This window comes from Lactuca saligna, chromosome 5, assembly GCF_052625555.1.
Source record: "Lactuca saligna cultivar CGN05327 chromosome 5, ASM5262555v1, whole genome shotgun sequence".
In the NCBI taxonomy this organism is placed as follows: domain Eukaryota; kingdom Viridiplantae; phylum Streptophyta; class Magnoliopsida; order Asterales; family Asteraceae; genus Lactuca; species Lactuca saligna.
Genome location: NC_136421.1, coordinates 147688968 through 147707306, shown reverse-complemented (window position 1 = coordinate 147707306; position 18339 = coordinate 147688968). Strand labels below are relative to the sequence as shown.

The 18339-nt window shown below is 35.4% G+C and overlaps 1 protein-coding gene across 4 annotated transcripts; it reads right to left on the bottom strand.

The window, feature by feature from the left end:
• Positions 1-2659: 2659 nt before the first annotated feature.
• On the bottom strand, positions 2660-14428 carry LOC144998121 (ubinuclein-1-like). 4 transcript variants are annotated; one of them, XM_078957939.1, is made up of 11 exons: positions 13857-14428; positions 7216-7292; positions 6994-7108; positions 6311-6410; positions 5832-5938; positions 5612-5698; positions 4954-5073; positions 4423-4500; positions 4138-4185; positions 3375-3473; positions 2660-3082 (listed from the first exon to the last, which is right to left on the bottom strand). In XM_078957939.1, the coding sequence occupies exons 1-11, from the start codon at positions 14064-14066 to the stop codon at positions 2873-2875; spliced, it is 1251 nt and encodes a 416-aa protein (XP_078814065.1). In that variant the 5' UTR covers positions 14067-14428; the 3' UTR covers positions 2660-2872. The 4 variants fall into 4 exon arrangements, with proteins under 4 accessions (XP_078814065.1, XP_078814061.1, XP_078814064.1 ...); XM_078957935.1 differs by having other exon boundaries at positions 6817-7114; positions 13857-14427; XM_078957938.1 differs by having other exon boundaries at positions 6994-7114; positions 13857-14427.
• Positions 14429-18339: the final 3911 nt, after the last annotated feature.

Here is an 18339-nt window from a genome sequence, read left to right as displayed (position 1 = left end):
ATGGATAATAATTTTTTTAATAATTAAAAGTATATATATATATATATATATATATATATATATATATATATATATATATATATATATATATATATATATATATATATATATATATATATATATATATATATATATATAGTTTGTTCCTTTGTATACAATTTTTTATTTGATTGGTTGTCATTTCTTTTATATTTTCCTTTTTTGTTTGCTGCGTTTTGTATTTTTAATTTTTAATATGTCTTATCTCCTCACACAACCCACTACCCATTGATTACCCCAAGTTGGTTTATTCCACCGTCTCAGATCCACCTTTAATCTTCTTCTTGATTTTTCTACACCGCCTCTTCTTGCCTCCACCGACTCGCTTTAACGCCAACTGAAAGCCACTTTAAGATGTTTTAAATGTATTGATTTTTAATTTTGGTTCAGATTTGCAAACAATCGACGACTTTCAACCCCCACAACGCGGGAAAAATCTTCACTAGTTAGATATGAGAGAGAGAGAGAGAGAGAGAGAATGACCTAAACTGCAACAATCCCATCAAGTACACAAACCATGTATGTATGTTTCTTGACCCATACACGCCCACGTGTGACGTGCCCAATATATAACAATGGTATGAAGAAGCATTTTTTTTTTTATGATATAAGCATGTTTCCTTCATGTTCCTTCTTGAGAGTTAATTTATGTGAAGTTGGTTGACTTCACAGAAGCAAACATTCTTGTTCGAAGTTTATTAAAGTTGTTTGGAGTTATCTGATGCGTACGTTGTAAACAATGGTCTTTGTTGTCTCTCGGGAAATAAATGGTCTTCAATTGAACTTATTAAAATCGATGTAATTCTTAAGAAGTTTGCAATTTTTTTTAGAAATTGGAGCATATGATCATTTGTATGCTAATCTCGACTAGTTTTTGATTCTTTATTGATTATGTATGGAGATTATGAATTCAACTATCGTATAATCAAAAGTTGGGACTTAGGAGAGTCAATTATCCTTCTTTATTTCAAATTGTAGTAATTGTTCATTGTTTCAATATTTTATCAACATATATATTTTACTTAACACAAAACAGAATAAAATGGTAAAGTAATCATTTTTAGCACAATGCCACGTTAGATTTATACACGTCACTTAAGAATTTGTTAGAAAAAATATTCACCTTGTAATATTAGGGAATTGTGGAGATGTGATTTCATTTTGAAAAAAACATATGCCAAGCACCAATCAGAACCCACATTCTCCACTTTCTTTCTCATATCTCTTCTTGCTAGACGGTTGGCGACCCTTCTTTGGGTAGACACTTGATGAGAGCCAATGAATGGTGTTGACGACTTCTTTGCAAGGGGAGGCGATGGTTTAGCACCTCACTTCCAATAGCCTAATGCTCACCAAGAACAATGTCTCGTGCAAATTTAAGCTTTTTTTTGTGTGTGTTTTATGTCATTGAAACTTAGATGTAAAGGAATGATGGGCTTTTCATCCATGGCTCAAACTATAATATTATTTCAAACTTCTATATATACATGTGTGACAACTTATTTATTTATTTTTTTTTCTTAATGTCTTGAGTTCTTAAATTGAACCGACCATAAATGACTTTTTTTTATTTAACCCAGACAAAAAGAATTAATCACTTAATGTGTTAAGATGCCAACCCTCTACCAATATTATCTTCTTCATTTTACCTCCCAGCTCCTCACATATTAAAATTGATAAATATTATTAAACTTAAATAACAATGTTGAATTTTTTTTAAGTATAAAATGGTAAAATGATTGTTTAGTCTCATTTGAAGTCCATAAACAAAACAAACACTATGTATACGTTTATCTAGACATATCATTACTTATTCAGCCAATTCACCATACATGGCTTAATAAGAAAAACAATGAGTTCGCTTTCCACCATTAATGTTAACCCCTTAATATAATTAAAGGTGCTTAAGTGACACAAAAATAAAACTTTGTGATTAATCAAATATGATGCCATGTCATTTCCATATCATTGTTAAATTATTAATCAAATAAATAAGCATGTGGCAATTTGAAAAAAAAAGGTTCTAGGTACCTAACTAAAACAAATTTAAAAGCTTGGTTACTATGTTATGAGTTATGACTAACCAAGGTGATTGGGTTGTGGGTCTACTCTCCTCTACAACACAATAATCATTGAGAGAAAATTAAAAGAACGACCAAAGTTCCAACATAATCTTTAGCATGCATCTCAAGATTTCTTGCTAAGATCGATGACATGGAACTTTGTTTTTCACATCATTGATGTCGTGTGACACACAATGGAGTAGAATGGACAAGCTTTGTAGGGTTTTTCTGATTGATAAAACTTTACAAGATTGTAGAATCTTTTTTGGCTTGTTTTCGATAATAAGGATGGCGAGAGCATTAATTTGAACAGAAGATTACATGTGATTGGATTTAAATGTTTTGTGTTGAATGCATTTTATTAATCTTTTCTAGTGCCAACTTAATACATTTGCAAAGATTTGACACATGTGAACTACTTTTTTTTTTTTATGTAATATTGCCACAAAGTTAAGTGCTTTTGGTTGCGACTTTCATTGATTTATATAAATGACATGAAAACTTAAATTTAAGCAGTTAAGCCTCTTAAAAAGAATTGAGGTACCAACTACCAAACATACAACAAAACTGAAACTTGGTAATTATTTAATGAAATTGTTTTAAACATATTACCATTTATGTGAAAAAAAAAAACTGGTACAATTGGCCTGTTTTCACATAAATGTAACAAAAATCAAGATTGAGAGGTTAAAACCTCTTAGAACAGGGGCATTATGGTCACATAAATGTTACCATTTATATACAGTTTCACGGGTAGTGTCCTATACAACTCAGCAATCGCCTGCTGATGGTGGGCTGAACCTTTTTGCAGGTGCACCAAGTTTCCGATCAAGTTCAGGCGTGCCAGGGACAACAGTGTCCAGAAAATTTACAACAGGGGCATTATGGTCATTTACCGTTTTTCCCTGTTCAGCAACTAAGTTAGCTTCTTCATCATGGAGATTGTTATCCACCCCTGCAGTAGGCTTCTTTTCATGCCCCTGAACATGATCAAAAGACTTTTTTATCAAATCAACAGTTATCCAGACAATCTTAACAAACCTACCTTAAATTTTATTCCCAGATATACCCTTTCGGTTTTTAACTTGGTTCATTACAAAGCAATGTTTTTTTGTTCAATCAATAGAGAATTATATGTACATTAATTTAATCATGTAGACTGGATAATGAGACTTCCGGATAAATTGCAACGTTTAAACTGACATCTACTATGTGTCAAAAGTCTAAAATACCCTTGGATAAAATAATTATAAATTAACAATAGCTACAAACCTTTTCTTGCAATAGTGTTCTTCTACGTTCTTTGGCTCTACAAATTGCATTTCGTATTCCATGGTTGTCCATGCTCCCTTTTGGCCACAAAGCCGCAAGCTTGACAACATAAAAGAAAAATATTTTTCCTAAATTAGATAAATCCATTTTCTGGGAGATATTTATTATTTCATTTTTTTTAGGAATTATCTCCTAAATTAAGATAGATCCCTTTTAGGTTAGGATTAGGTTTAGTTTCCACTGAACTCAAAACCCATAAAAGAGTGTCATTTATGCCAAATTCAGTCAAAAAAGCCACTGAAAACTGATATGTTGACTATTATGCCCTTCAATTCACTTGTTATATTTAAAAATGACATGATGAAACACTAACATAAGAGGAGTACGTAAAACATAGCATGAAAACAGATAAGATGACCATCATGCCCTTGAAGAATTGAATGATGTTATATAGGCACAAGGTAATGTGGAAGAGAAGAGAAAAAAGAAAACTAGCAAGGGTAATGTAGACTATTGTAGTACATTGTAAACATAAGTGTTTTTTTAACAAGCTTTTAGTTTAGTTTTTATGTTAGGTAAACTAGACTCTTGAAGCTTTAGATTACTATCAAGTAAAAAGAAATCATGAGCATTTTACTCTGGATGTGTTTGACTATCAGTCAAATGTCATAAATAACCTTCAACAAAGCAACTTTCAATAAAGAAATCGGCATACAAAAGAAAGGAAAGAAATAAGAGGGTGGTATTCCAAGAAAGCAACTACCTGAATGTAGAATTTTCGTATTTCTGAGTTTTTAATTTCATCCATCGCCTGTTTAATATAACAAGGAAAATGAAGTATATGTCCATTATTAAGTCCAATATAACAGAACAAGAATACTTCCAACACCTTATAGGCCCCGTTTGTTACTCATGACAGGACAGGTGGCATGCATACATTGGACTCAGACTGGGACCAATGCCAATAGGACAAAAATTGCATTCTTTTTGTCGGGTGTGCAAAAGACATTAGTGCCCTTTACCTGAGTCATGGAATTAAAAACAATACCTGGACATAAATGTCATAGAAATCACATATTTTATCTTCCATCTCTTGGTCCATACTGTATTTTGCATTATGAGCAACCTGCAAATTTTTATATTTCAATGGTTGTTTATGGACCAAATCATATTGGGAAATTTGAGTTTCTATGCCTCAAAAGTCAAAACACCCCTCATATAAAACTATGCTCAATAATATCATCCTCCGAAAAATATGCATATCTTTTTGCTTTTGTTCCGAAAATGCCCCTCTTTTACATCGAGTTGGTGAGCCTATATGAGCTTAAACAAACCAATCAAAGCAAATTCTACTTTTAAGAAACTAGTCTAAGCCCTAAGGCGTGTTTTTTTTTTTTTTTTTTTTCCATATTATGTTTTGTTTTAAAAAAAATAATGTTTGTAAAAAGTTAGGACTTAATGGGGAATGCTTCGTTTTTTTAGTTTCTCTATTAAGTCGTTCTTTTTGCATTATATAACTTCTTAGATTATGTAGCTATTTTTGTTAAAAAAAATGTAAACATTTGTGTAACAAAGGTACCTTTGTTTCCATTGATGGGGCCCGCAATTTGATCATTTCAACAACCTCCTTTTTAATCTGGATAAACCGGGAATCATCCAATCCACATGTTGATGATGAAACAATATCCCTCAAGCATCTCTATACACACAGAGAAAAGGGGTATGACTTATGAGTAAATAATTATTTAGCCACTTGACAATTTTTCTGTAGTTTGTGATTAAACCAATATTCTTTTTTGACCTTTTGGGAAACCATTTTTCCTGGCTACTCGATTTTGAAAAAGTTAAAATACAGAAAAATACAGCCTACTTTTATCATTTTTATCGATTTCGTCACTTGAGTTTGGACTCTTATGATTCTATGATATTGTAATAATAGTTCAACAGCTAATTTATAAAAAAAAAAAGTCAGTGGTGGATAAATCGATAAGATAATGAAAGTAGGTTGTGAATTTTGTTTAATAAAGCAACTTAGTAGATTGTCTAAAGCTAGATACTATTTTAATCAACTTTTAAGATGTTCGATCCATTTCCCCCCCTTTGGACCCTTTAGCAATAAAATATAATCCGAAAAGGAACCATATTCACCAAAATGTTTTAAAATTGTACACTCTAAATAACAGTGCTTTTGTAGCTCAAGTGAAGAGAAACGAAAATTGTTAAAAATCATTGGATACCTTTAGTGTTCTTGGCTTCAACCAGTGTCCAAGAATGCTCATAAGACGCATCATTAGCTCATCTGATATTTTCCCTTGGCTTGAATGCTGAAATTCCCAAAGAAAAGTGTTATAAAGAAGAAGAAAAAGAATCAAATTATTTTTCTTTTCGTATTCAAAAAATAGCCCATGTGAAGAAAAAAAAATTACGACACAATGATGTTATAATGGTATTACATACTGCTAATCTAGCAACAGTCTCAAGCTTTTTCTTAAGTTCTGGAGGCAAATGGCTTTTAGATGCAACTGAATGAACCGAATCTTGAACATCACCATGCAGTTGTCTTGCTGCAAAAGAAACACATTTTGGATATATGACTTAATGCAGAAAGAATAACTTAATAAACAGGGCCTAAGTTTTTACAAATTTTATCATATATGTTTTTCTTCCATTTCCCCGAGTGTGCCTTCATTTTCTTAAATATATTTATTCAGACAACACTAAATGGAAAATAAAATAGAAACAGGACATAAGTGTGTTCAATATTCGTCAATAAAGACAAATTAGGGCGCAACCATGTCGACCCAAATCAATATCATTGGTTTTTTGTAATGGGTGACAATGGGCAAGTGATTATATTTTGAAAAGTTCAAAAGAAAAAAGAAAATATTGCAATTTTCATGAATTGAGCATCAATTATTTGAGAAAATGGAACTTACACTCTGCAACCATTGTCTCCATCTCCAAGATGGTACTTTCGAGCATTGATCCATTCATCAAATCACAAGATTCATCCTTAATGTCTCTTGATGAAGTACTCTATTAATTGCAAAAAAAAACTATATTAATGATGTTTAAAAAAAATAATGGCACACTTGGGAAAGTGAAGGAAAAAATAAATGAGGAAAAGTTAATGGGGAAAGTATATTAAGTCATTCTTTTTGTCTTACATAAAAAAGAAACACTGATATATAATTATATAGCTTATTGGATTAAGTCATATCAGCATTAAGTCCATTTAGTTTAGCAGAAGTGGATATCTATTCATCAAAAAATGCCGAAAATCGCCTTACAATCATGACAGAATACTGGTTTGAGATGGATAAATACGTATACTTTTAGCTTTGTCAAAAAGGGAAGTTTGTAAAGAAAGTCAAACAACACATAAGCATAGAAAATCATTAAGATTTTCTATGCCTGTGTGTATGCATTGTATACTACTCACTGTTGTCTGCATTGTATAAGGAACATTAAGGTCAGGAAGCTCATTCCTTCCATTGTTGACCGAATGTTCTTCACTAAGGTCAACACATACAGCAGCCCAATCAGATGTCATTCCACAAGGAGATCCTGATTTGTTCTTGTTATCATAATGATAATTCACATCAGTTGACGATTTTACCCTCGCATGTCCCATTTTTGTGTTTTTGGTGAGTTGAACAACATTGACCCTTTCCAGGACTTGTGAGATATCAGTCCTCTGCTTTTTTGGTTGGCAATGCTCTATTGTAGAAGATCTATAGCTAGCAATCACAAAACTACATTAATCGCTTTATTCAAAAACATTGGGTTACTTTTTAATAAATAATTTCCACAAAAAATAAAGGAGTTAGCAATATCTCACTTTTGCTCTTCCTTCTCTTTCTTAAGAATGATGTTGGAGTACTCTCTTCTTGACTCATCTTCTTCATGAAACCACTTCTGCAAAAGAGAGAGTTCATGGTCAAATGAGCAATTAATACCAGATTTATCTTGAAATCAGCCTAAGTATTTAAAAGAAACCATTACAATTAAGAGATGTACATGCCATAATTGGTGAAGACATTCAATCACTTATGAGAAATAATAAGTGAATAAATAACTAACTTATTCCCCAAAATATGTGTCTTGATTACAAAAAGCCAACCAATGTCCATAGAAATGCATTTCACAAATGAATGTTAGAGAAAACGAAGGTTTGTGTAATAAAAAACTATCATATAATCTTAGATACACATTGTAACTATATGTCACATCAGGAAACAAATCAAGTATAAATAGTATGTCATCAAACACAAGAAAAAGATTAAAACTTTACAAGTAGCTAACTGAACTGAGAAGACAAAGAAATCCTTTGTTTCCGTTTCTACAAATCATATCTCAATTATGGAAATAGTATCTTTGTATTAAAAATAAATATAAATAGATATGACATTGAAGCGCATAAGTTGTGTGCAAAAAAGTGAATGCTACAAGTTTGATGAAATAGAGAAGGGCATTATGTTTCATTATTGCTTCATGATTCCTTCCAGAACATTCTACAAAACAAACGTACCCTTAGAAGCTTGTAGTAGGTAGGTTTAAAATTGTTTCAGTATGAAGTCATTAATCGCATAAGGAGAGATATTAGGAGGTGGAAGTGAATGGGAATGGGAAAAATCCATGACTTAACTGACATCATTCGCTACATCATCACAATTTAACAAATGCCTAAGGGGCATTTGGTTCGCAGTATTAAGGATATACAGTCTGAGCCCATTAAACAACATCAACAGCAGCCCAATACATCAGCCAATGAGCAATCTGAAGATCCGATCCAAGGAGCTGATATAACACGTTTATAATTCACTTTGTATACTCAAATGTATAGTCAATTAGATTCTATATTTGTGCCTACAGAATAGCTCTATTCCAGCTGTATAATCTGTTGTCTATAGCCTATATAAGGGATATTCATTAATAAATAAATCAATTCATTTTGATCATACAATTATTTCTCTATATGGTATCAGAGCTCCAATAGCTCCTCTGAGTTTTTTTCTTTCCGATCCTATTTCAGCAATTCTTCCATGGCGATCATTGAGGTCAACCCCTGCCTCGGCTATCTCACCACCACTTTTCCCGCCATCAGCAACTAGAACACTTCCAGATATTGAACCAGCAGTTGCATCTCCTAAGATAATTCCAACCACTGCTCCACCCCAACAGCCCTCATCCTCACCCATACATACAACACCTCCGTCTCCTACACAGCAATCAACCACCTCCTCATCAAATATTGATCCGCCTATTGTATCTGTCACACCTTATCCACAACGAAACCGAAAACCGAACTCAAAATACTTCAACAACAACCTCATAAATACTACCACCCTACATCCAATACCTACAACCCTTGAACCTACTACCCATAATCAAGCTTCTAAAGACCCGAAATGGAGATCTGCAATGGACTCCGAATTTAATGCACTCATTCAAAACAATACTTGGGAACTAGTTCCTGCTTCCACTCACACACCCATAGGCTGCAAATGGGTTTTTCGAATAAAACGAAATCCGGATGGCTCCATCTCTAAACACAAAGCCCGTCTCGCCGCCAAAGGTTTCTTACAACAATATGGCAAGGACTATTTTGACACTTTCAGCCCGGTCGCTAAACTTGTTACTATACGCATTGTTTTATCCATTGCTCTTTCCAACAATTGGCCATTAAGACAACTAGATGTTAACAATGCATTTCTTCATGGTACACTTCATGAAGAAGTATTCATGACACAACCACCTAGCTACACTGATCCCCAATACCCTACTCATATTTGCAAACTCAAGAAATCCATCTATGGCTTAAAACAAGCCCCACGGGCTTGGTACATCGAACTTACCACCTTCTTAATTCGGTTTGTGTTCAAAAAATCGTTAGCTGATGCGTCACTGTTCATTTATCAAAATAAATCAATCACTTGTTACTTCATGGTCTATGTAGATGACATAGTACTCACCGGTAACCATTCCCACTTTCTCGATCACTTTATTACTTCTCTAAGTGCAAAGTTTTCTCTAAAAGATCTTGGTGCATTACATAACTTCCTTGGTGTCGAAGTTATTCCTACACCCACTGGTTTGTTTCTCTCTCAACACCGACATATACAACACATGCTTACTCAGTTTCACATGGAAGGTGCAAAGGAAGTCTTCACTCCCCTTAGTGCTACTGAACCTTTATCCATCACCGATCAGTCCCCCACCGTAGATGCTACTCTGTATCGTAAACTTGTAGGTTCTCTTCCATATCTTGCATTTACACGTCCTGGTATCTCCTTTGCTATCAATAAACTTTCCCAGTTCATGCATAATCCCCGTCAAACTCATTGGCAAGCACTTAAGCGTCTTCTGCGTTATCTTAAAGGCACCATTCACCATGGTCTTGTTCTTAATCGAAACTCGTCTCTCACTCTCTCGGTCTTTTCTGATTCTGATTGGGGAGGTGTTCACAGTGCAGGTAGATCAACAACTGCTTACTTACTTTATTTGGGTACTAACATTGTCTCATAGAAGTCAACAAAACAAAAATATGTTTCTCGCTCATCAACGGAGGCCGAGTACAAAGCTCTTGCCAATGCCACTGCCGAACTCATATGGTTAAAGAATTTACTACAAGAACTGGGTATCACGCCTACAACTACTCCTACATTATTTTGTGACAACACTGGTGCTACTTATTTGTGTGCAAACCCTGTTTATCACTCCAGAATGAAGCACATTGCTTTGGATTACCATTTTGTTAGGGAACAAATCTCTTCTGGTCTTCTAAAGGTTTTTCATGTCAACTCTCAAGATCAACTCGCGGATATGTTAACTAAGCCACTCTCTCGTGCTCCCTTTCTGCGAAACAGGTCCAAGATTGGAGTCTCCGATGGATCCTCCCTCTTGCGGGGGCGTATTAAGGATATACAGTCTGAGCCCATTAAACAACATCAACAGCAGCCCAATACATTAGCCCATGAGCAATCTAAAGATCCGATCCAAGGAGCTGATATAACACGTTTATAATTCACTTTGTATATTTAAATGTATAGTCAATTAGATTCTATATTTGTGTCTACAGAATAGCTCTATTCCAGCTCTATAATCTGTTGTAAATAGCCTATATAAGGGATATTCATTAATAAACAAATTAATTCATTCTGATCATACAATTATTTCTCTATACGCAAAATGTTTTGGAAGGAATCGGATACCATCGAAGGAATTAGAGATTGAAGGAGTTGGAATCTAAAGGGATTGTATTGTGGCATTTGGTGTGCAGGAAATGGAATGAAATCCTTAAGTACATGTGAGCAAGAAGAGGCAAAGCATGTGGAGAAGCTAGAGGTGTTTACTTGTGAAATTCTACAAGTGAAAAGGGTATATGAGTTTTATTAACAAATGGGGGAATGTGGAGAATTTTAACTGTGGGTTTTAGAATGGAATGTTGAAATCCGTCGGTCAAAGGATTTGGTGAATTCCAAAGGAATTCAATTCCATACTTATTTCCAATGAAACGCGGGATTGGCATGGAACTTAATTCCAATTCCACTCAAGTACCACATAACACGTCGAACCAAACACCCCCCAAGTAAATCTATGTTCAAGATTTGTGATATATAGCATTTTCCTTTAAATTTACATTGTTGTTCAAAAACATCAACTACAAAAAATTGATTGAGTAAATAGATGGGGGTAGGTGAGTAATGAGAGAGAAATGGAGTATATGCATATGTTATTAATGCAAAATAATGATTCTTTCGTTTTCATTATTGCTTACCATAACTAGTTTGGCATAAATTGTTTGTTGGTGTGAAGTAAGGTGATAGAAACTCTAAATTAGAGCAATTGGTTATCAAGAATCAACGAGTTGAAAGCAACTTTCGTTATAGAAGGGACGAAACAATGTAGTTATGCTTAATGGTGAATAGATCCATCTTATTGCCTCATTCATTATATAGAAGTTGCCAACAATGTGGATTCGAAATTAACGAAGATAGGTTATGTAGGAAGCATATCCGGAGATCAACAGTCTCATCATATATATAGGGCAACAAAGTTGAAGGAGATGCTCCTTTTACTTTTTTCAAGAGAGGAATATGAGCATGTCTTTGGATCCTCAAATGTCCAAGGAAGTTTGGCTCACAAAACAAATGAGTAGTTATGAAGTTAGCAATACGGACATGTCTTTGGATCCACATCATGCTGAATCTCATCCCTTCCAAGTAGATATATCCACAAAAAGCATGATGTATGCATATGTACTTTAACTCTCTGATTTGCCTCTATGAGAGAGCAAAATAAAGCATGGTTGAGAGAAAGTACGCATAAACGAGATGATAGGTTGAAGGTACTTTGTTCTATATATACGTTGTCACAAGGCCTTGATTCTCTTAAGAAACCAAAGATCCCCTTAGAGTTATGCCCATGTAGAGTTGTTAATCTAAATTGTTTTTTAGGTATTGGGCTTTGATTGGGTTGTTGCCTTAAAATGCTTTGCATGTATTGGGCTTTGGGTCTACCCTTTTACAAGCCTATTTGGGCCTCTATTTGACGAAAGTCGTCCCTACATGCTTGCCTTAACGGTAAGGAGATTGGATTTCACAAAGGAGGTGTTAGGTTCCTTGCTCTCTAAGGCATTGAAATTTACCTCCCTTGTGTTGCGTGAGTCCCGCTTAGTTAGAGGCCGCTCGAGTTCGTGTTTACCATGTTCGACTAGAGTCCTTTGGCAAATATTTCATAATCATTAGCCTCAAATAGTAAATCTATATCTTGGAAGATATCCTACCATTTCATATGTTATGGAAGTTACAAGCATTGACATAGTTAATAAAGGGATAAATAAGTCATGTTTGGAGTAACGGTTTTGATAAGAATATGTAGGAAATACATATTTACTTGGTTAAGAAACTCCTTGGAGATTTAAACGATGCACTTACTTAGGTTTAGTTGCTAGGAATACATAGGGTTATAAGTTATAATATATATATATATATATATATATATATATATATATATAAGTTAGATACCCGTGTATTATACATATTGATTATAAATATTATTAAATAGGAATAAGTAACATTAAAGATTTCTAAAAATAAGAGGGTGTTTCAACTTTCACTAAATTGAAGACATTTGGGATGAATGGGAAAATTAGATATTTAGGAACACAAGGATGGTGAAAGTGTCCCTAAAGTTACTTATTTATTATATATATATATATATATATATATATATATATATATATATATATATATAAAATAAAGATTTGTATATATACATATATACATATACATACATACATATATATGTAGAGAGATGTATCAATAATCTCTAGTGAAGTGTAAGGTCTATATTTCATCAATCTAACTTTCTATAATCTAAGGTTCTGAGCGTCAAGATGCCACGATGCAACATGTTTCTTATAATAATGTAGAAAGAATGCAAATATTGAATTGCATTTCAGGCCGATGTATAGCACCAATGTGGAAGTTGTCATGCTTGCACTAAGCTCACCAGGATCAAGCAAGTCATTATAGAGAATTTGTTAGTCTTAAATCACGTATAACTAAAGTTGAAATTTTATGCTAGCAATGGCATTGTTCTAGATGTTAGGATTCTTTGTAGGTTTCCACCATTAGTAGATATCATAAGACATATACATATCATTAGTCGATTATGCATATTATCATATATATATAACATAATAACGAAAAGGTGCATACTCTACCAAATAGCTCAAACCATTCTACTTAAACACTATGTAGATTATATGTACCCAAGCAAAGGAACCAGTTACAACCCTACAAGACTCGTTAAACGCTCCTAGAAGAAGGTTTAAAGTGGGTAACTTCAGGTGTAAGGCCCCCCTGGCTTCTAGTTTTTCTTTTATTGGGAACATCTTTCGCTACAATGCCATACTCCATCTGTAAGACCACCAAGCACAATATAGATATTGAAATTATTAACAAATTCCTAAAGGTTTAATGAGATAAATCCACGGGTAATTATGACTTTAAGTAGCAATAATCACTTTTGAGAGTTTTTTGACAAAATTTGATCAAAATAATCTGACAAGAATGTTATTGCAGCCTCGATCCCTTAAGGGATCCATGAATTTTAACTCGGAATGGTGTCTTCATGAGTACCTGAATCTCATATGATCTGTGGGTTCTTAAGTAGGGAAATTTTTAGTAAAAATTGGAGAATTAAACAATTTTCCACCCCTAAAGAAAAGTTGTAATCAATTCGTAAAATTTGCCTCCTTTTCGAGAAATTTTGGGCTCCCCTGCTGAATTCTTTTACATTGAGGCTTCCTTTGTACAAGAGCATGCCGAATTGTGTCCAAATTAAACAAAATTTACAAAATTTGCACAAATCTAACAATCATTTAACCCTAGTAATGGAGAAATAATAAAAATTCACCAACAGAATCATCAGAATATTACGTATATACATAAAACCAACAAGGAGAATTCTTACCGGAGGCTCAGGTGATGGAGGAGGAGACTGATCAACCGGAATGCCGGATTCTTTAAGCAGCTTAACCCATGAAACAATCGTTGTTTCGCCAGGTTTCAATTCTATCTGAAATCGCTTCCTGTCGTTCTGTACATCAGAAGAAGATTCGTCCACCAGCAACCGACCACCAGCAGCGGCGGCGGCACCACCACTCTTGCTGCCACTCTCCATTTCAGAAACTTTTGAGAGTAAGAAACAAATGCTTTCTTTTTCTTTTTTACTTTTTTGGTGGGCTACACTAGTAAGCAAGAGATGACCACATTTTTTGGCCGCTTCCCAACAACTTAAAGTAGAAATTTTTAGGGTAGAGTTCACACATCAACACACACAGATTCCTGAAACTGAGATGAGTTTTCAAGGGGATTTGCTGAAATTGAATTGAGAGAGCGGTCTCCAATGCGTCAAGCTGAAACTGAATTGAGAATTGAAAGGAGGGGGGTTTACTCATTACTGTGAGTAAAAGCAAGGTAAGGTACAGTTGGCCGGATTTGCAGAATTTAGGACAAGATTGCGCTCTTTACTAGAGTGTTGTTATTTTCAACCCTTTTCAAACAAACTATTAACTTATTAACTTATGAAAATGTTTATAATATTTGATTTAATATAAGAGAGTGGAAAAGTGAGTAATTATTTATGAGACAAAACTGTAAAATCGGTGGTTGTTGAAAATTAACATTTTGATCCACAAGTTTTAAATTAGCATCATCGATCCAAAACTTTAAGTTTGTTGCAAGTTTAATCCAATAATTTAAAAGTTTTGTATACTCCTCCATTAAATGTAGCATTCATTGCCTACATGAAGGTATTTTTGTCATTCTTTCTATATCCTTCACTTTTATTTAATTAATATATTAGACTCTTTAAATATGGTAAAGACCATGTGTTACCTTCATTCATGTCATCATCTTCTTTAGTTGCCTTAATAAAAACCAGGTCATCATCGTCATTTATGGGGATGCCCTATGGAAGTAAGTAATTATTTTTTGGATTTTCAAAAAATAATTTTGATCGGGGATCCAAGTTTTTTTTTTCAAGGAATTAAACTGTCGATTTATTGCATGGGTTGATGGTCCCATGTGTGCACGTTCAAAAGATATAATGCTTATGTTATTGTGATCAATCAACAAACTGAAGGCATAATCTATAAAACTCTAAGTGTTGCCGAAGAGTTACGCCGACCGGAGGCGTTCGGACTTGGAGTTCCAGGTGGGTGAGATGGTCATCCTGAAGGTGTCACCCTGGAAGGTTGTCATCAGATTCCGAAAGCGGGGCAAGCTGGCCCCCAGATTCATATGTTCGTTCAGGGTTTTGGCTCGGGTGGGTCGGGTTGCTTACCATTTGGACCTTCCAGCAGAGCTCAGTCAGATCCACAACACATTCCATGTATCTCAGTTGCAGAAGTGTTTGGTGGACAAGTGAGCAGTTATACCATTGGAGGATATTTAGGTTGATAGCAGCCTGAATTACATCGAGAGACCCGTTGCGATCTTGGATCGGAAGACGAAGACTTTGAGGAACAATGTAGTCCAGCTAGTAAAGGTGTAGTAGCAGCACCGGAAGGGTTCAGAGTGGACGTGGGAGTCTGAGGAGGAAATGAGAGAGCATTATCCGGAGTTGTTTTCAGATTCAGTAGCAGCAGACTTGAGGACGAAGTCTGATTCAAGTGGGGGTGATTTGTAACGATCGTCTTTCAAGGTATTAATTATTTATTTTTTTTAAATTATAATTGGGCCAAGTATGGATAATATGAGTATTGGATTGGACTTATGCACTTGGACCAAAGGCTTGGGGCGCCCAGATGACTTACGTTGGGCGTACGTGGGGCGTAATGGGGGGCAGTTAGAATCGGGGGCGCGCACACGTACGCGCAGCGTACGTAAATAGATAAGGAAAACCCTAATTTAGGGTTTAAGATCTATATAAACCCCATTATAGCCTTCTACCTAGTTTCTTATCAGCCTACTCACCCACAAGGAAACCCTAACTCGTTCTTACCCCTTCTCATTGTGTGAAGTTGCTTTTGTGAGTGTTTTTAGTGGAAGAAAGTTGTGAAGAAGGAAAAGAAAGGTTGGAGAAGAAGCTTGAGCTCAAGGATCTGGACTAAGCTCACCCTTTTGTCACAAAAGAAGGTATAAAGCACTTAACTTTCTTCCTCATATTCTAGATCTGGGGTTTTGGGAGTTTTGGACCTCTTTAGGTCCAAAGGTTGGACCTTGATCTTGTGAATCCGTTTTTAAGCTTGAGGTTGCCATCCTTGAGGCTCAAAACACTTTCTTAGCAATAAAGTTTCAATCTTTGAGGCCTTCATGAATCCATGCAAGAGATCTAGCCACTTTCATGGAAATAGATTATTGTTTTTAAGGTTTGAGCTTATGTGAGTCATGTAAGCCATCAAGTAAGCAACTTTATGGTTTAAGGCATGGAATAAGACTTGGATATAAGTTTGTAGCTTCTGACATGAAATATTAAGCACTTAATAGAGAAAGGACTTAACAGGGAATTACGTTGAGCGTAAATGGGAGTACGCCCAGCGTACCCGACATCGAACATTTACGTTAAGCGTACTTCGGAGTACGCCCCGCGTAACTCAGTCAGTTTGGACCTTGGGTATTTGGGCCTTGGTGTGGGTTGTATTTTGACCTTGGGCCTTAGTGGGCCAGCAGGAGTCAGAGTATGGGCCAAAGGCATTTTGGGCTTAAGTGGGGCCATATGAGGAGTTAGGCCCAATTTAGAAAATTAGGCCTTTAGTGGGCCTTTGGTGAGCCATTAGTGGACTTAGAAAGAAGTAAAGGGTTTAGGCCTTGGTTAGGACCCACGCCATAGCAGGGGTAAAATAGTCATTTCACCCATAAAAGGATCCTCGTTTTGATTAAGTGTTTTACTGGTCATGATAGCCGGAGAGCAGCCGGGACAGCAGCCAGTGATCCTTCACTCGGATTTTCAGCTATCAGTTCTTCGAGGTGAGTTTCCTTCCAGTATGAACGGGTCTAGGGCCACAATGTCGGTCCGTTTAAATAGCAGTAGTTCCGAACTGCGGTCCGATGCCAGGGTGGTCCCAAGAAGTAGTTTAGTATGCTTGATATCTTTGTGATTCAGGCATGTCTATGTGTTATGTGTTCCGGACTACGGTACGATGCAGTATGTAGTATATGTGTTATTGTTATATGTTATAATTATGTTATGCTATGTTCAGTCAGTTTCGAACTTCGGTCTGATGCAGAGGGCGAGGCCCTAGTTAGTTTCGGACTTCGGTCTGATGCAGAGGGCAAGGCCCTAGTCAGTTCCGGACTTCGGTCTGATGCATAGGGCGATGCCCTAGTTAGTTTCGAAATTCGGTCTGATGCAGAGGGTAAGGCCCTAGTTAGTTCCGGACTTCGGTCCGATGCAGAGGGTGAGGCCCTAGTTAGTTTCGGGCTTCGGTTTGATGTAGTGGGCAAGGCCTAGTATGTGCTTTATATGTTATTGTATGGTATGTGGTAATCTGGGGGAGCTCACTAAGCTTCGTGCTTACATTTTTAGTTTTGGTTTCAGGTACTTCAGCTAGCAAAGGAAAGGGCTCGGGATGATGACATGGCACCCACCACAGTTTTAGCCTGGGAGTTAGACTCTGATATTTGACATGATTTGACATCTAATGTGATATGAAACATATTTATAATATCTTGAGATACATGACTTGTGGTTTTTCTATATGATGTTGAATATTATGGTTTTAGTGATATTTTCAAACGAAATTTTTGGCTTGTGTTTTTGGGACGTTTCATTGACTCTCACCAGTACCATTATGTCTGTCTTCTCTCCACCTCATATTGTTTTCTCTTTTTCTTAAGCTCCCAAACTGGTTATGGTGTGGAGGATGGATGATTTTAATAGGAAATTGTTGTAATGAACCAAAATTTTAACTCAGAGTATCTACGGATCTATCAGAGTTTTCTCTAAAAATGTGAAATTCTAAAATCAAAACATCTTACATCCCACGTTGTTTCGGGTTTACAATAAATCATAACTCTAATATAGCGCAACAAGGAAATGTCATAAGTATAACTACTTCTAGTCGAAGTCATTGGTACTTCCAAATCCTCTCGTACAATGGCTACTACCTGAACCTTCAACACATGAAAACATGAAAGGACCTACAACATCAGACCACAAGTCTGGTAAGTTATACTTTAATCTGTTATTATGTATTCATATTCTACCACTCTTGTTCTTTCTTTCATTTGTCTTACTCTATCTCACATCATGCATTTTCATCTTTTTTTCATACTTGTCTTATACTCTATCTTCATGTCTTCTCATGTTCACTCCGTGCTCTATTCATATTCTATGTCAGCCTCTCCCCGACTCCTCTTATTCCCTTGTCTCGCCTCATTTCTTTCTTCTCGTTGTACTCTATCCATACCTCTTCTAATTCACTTCTCTCTCAACTAATACTCTATTCTCA

Excerpts from the sequence above, each read along its gene's own strand:
- LOC144998121 (XM_078957935.1), bottom strand. The coding sequence starts at position 14,066 with ATGGAGAGTGGCAGCAAGAGTGGTGGTGCCGCCGCCGCTGCTGGTGGT. Across the intron at positions 5,939-6,310 it reads GGAGACAATGGTTGCAGAGT|CAAGACAACTGCATGGTGAT; the intron begins GTAAGTTCCATT and ends TTTCTTTTGCAG. Across the intron at positions 5,074-5,611 it reads TGAAGCCAAGAACACTAAAG|AGATGCTTGAGGGATATTGT; the intron begins GTATCCAATGAT and ends CTGTGTGTATAG.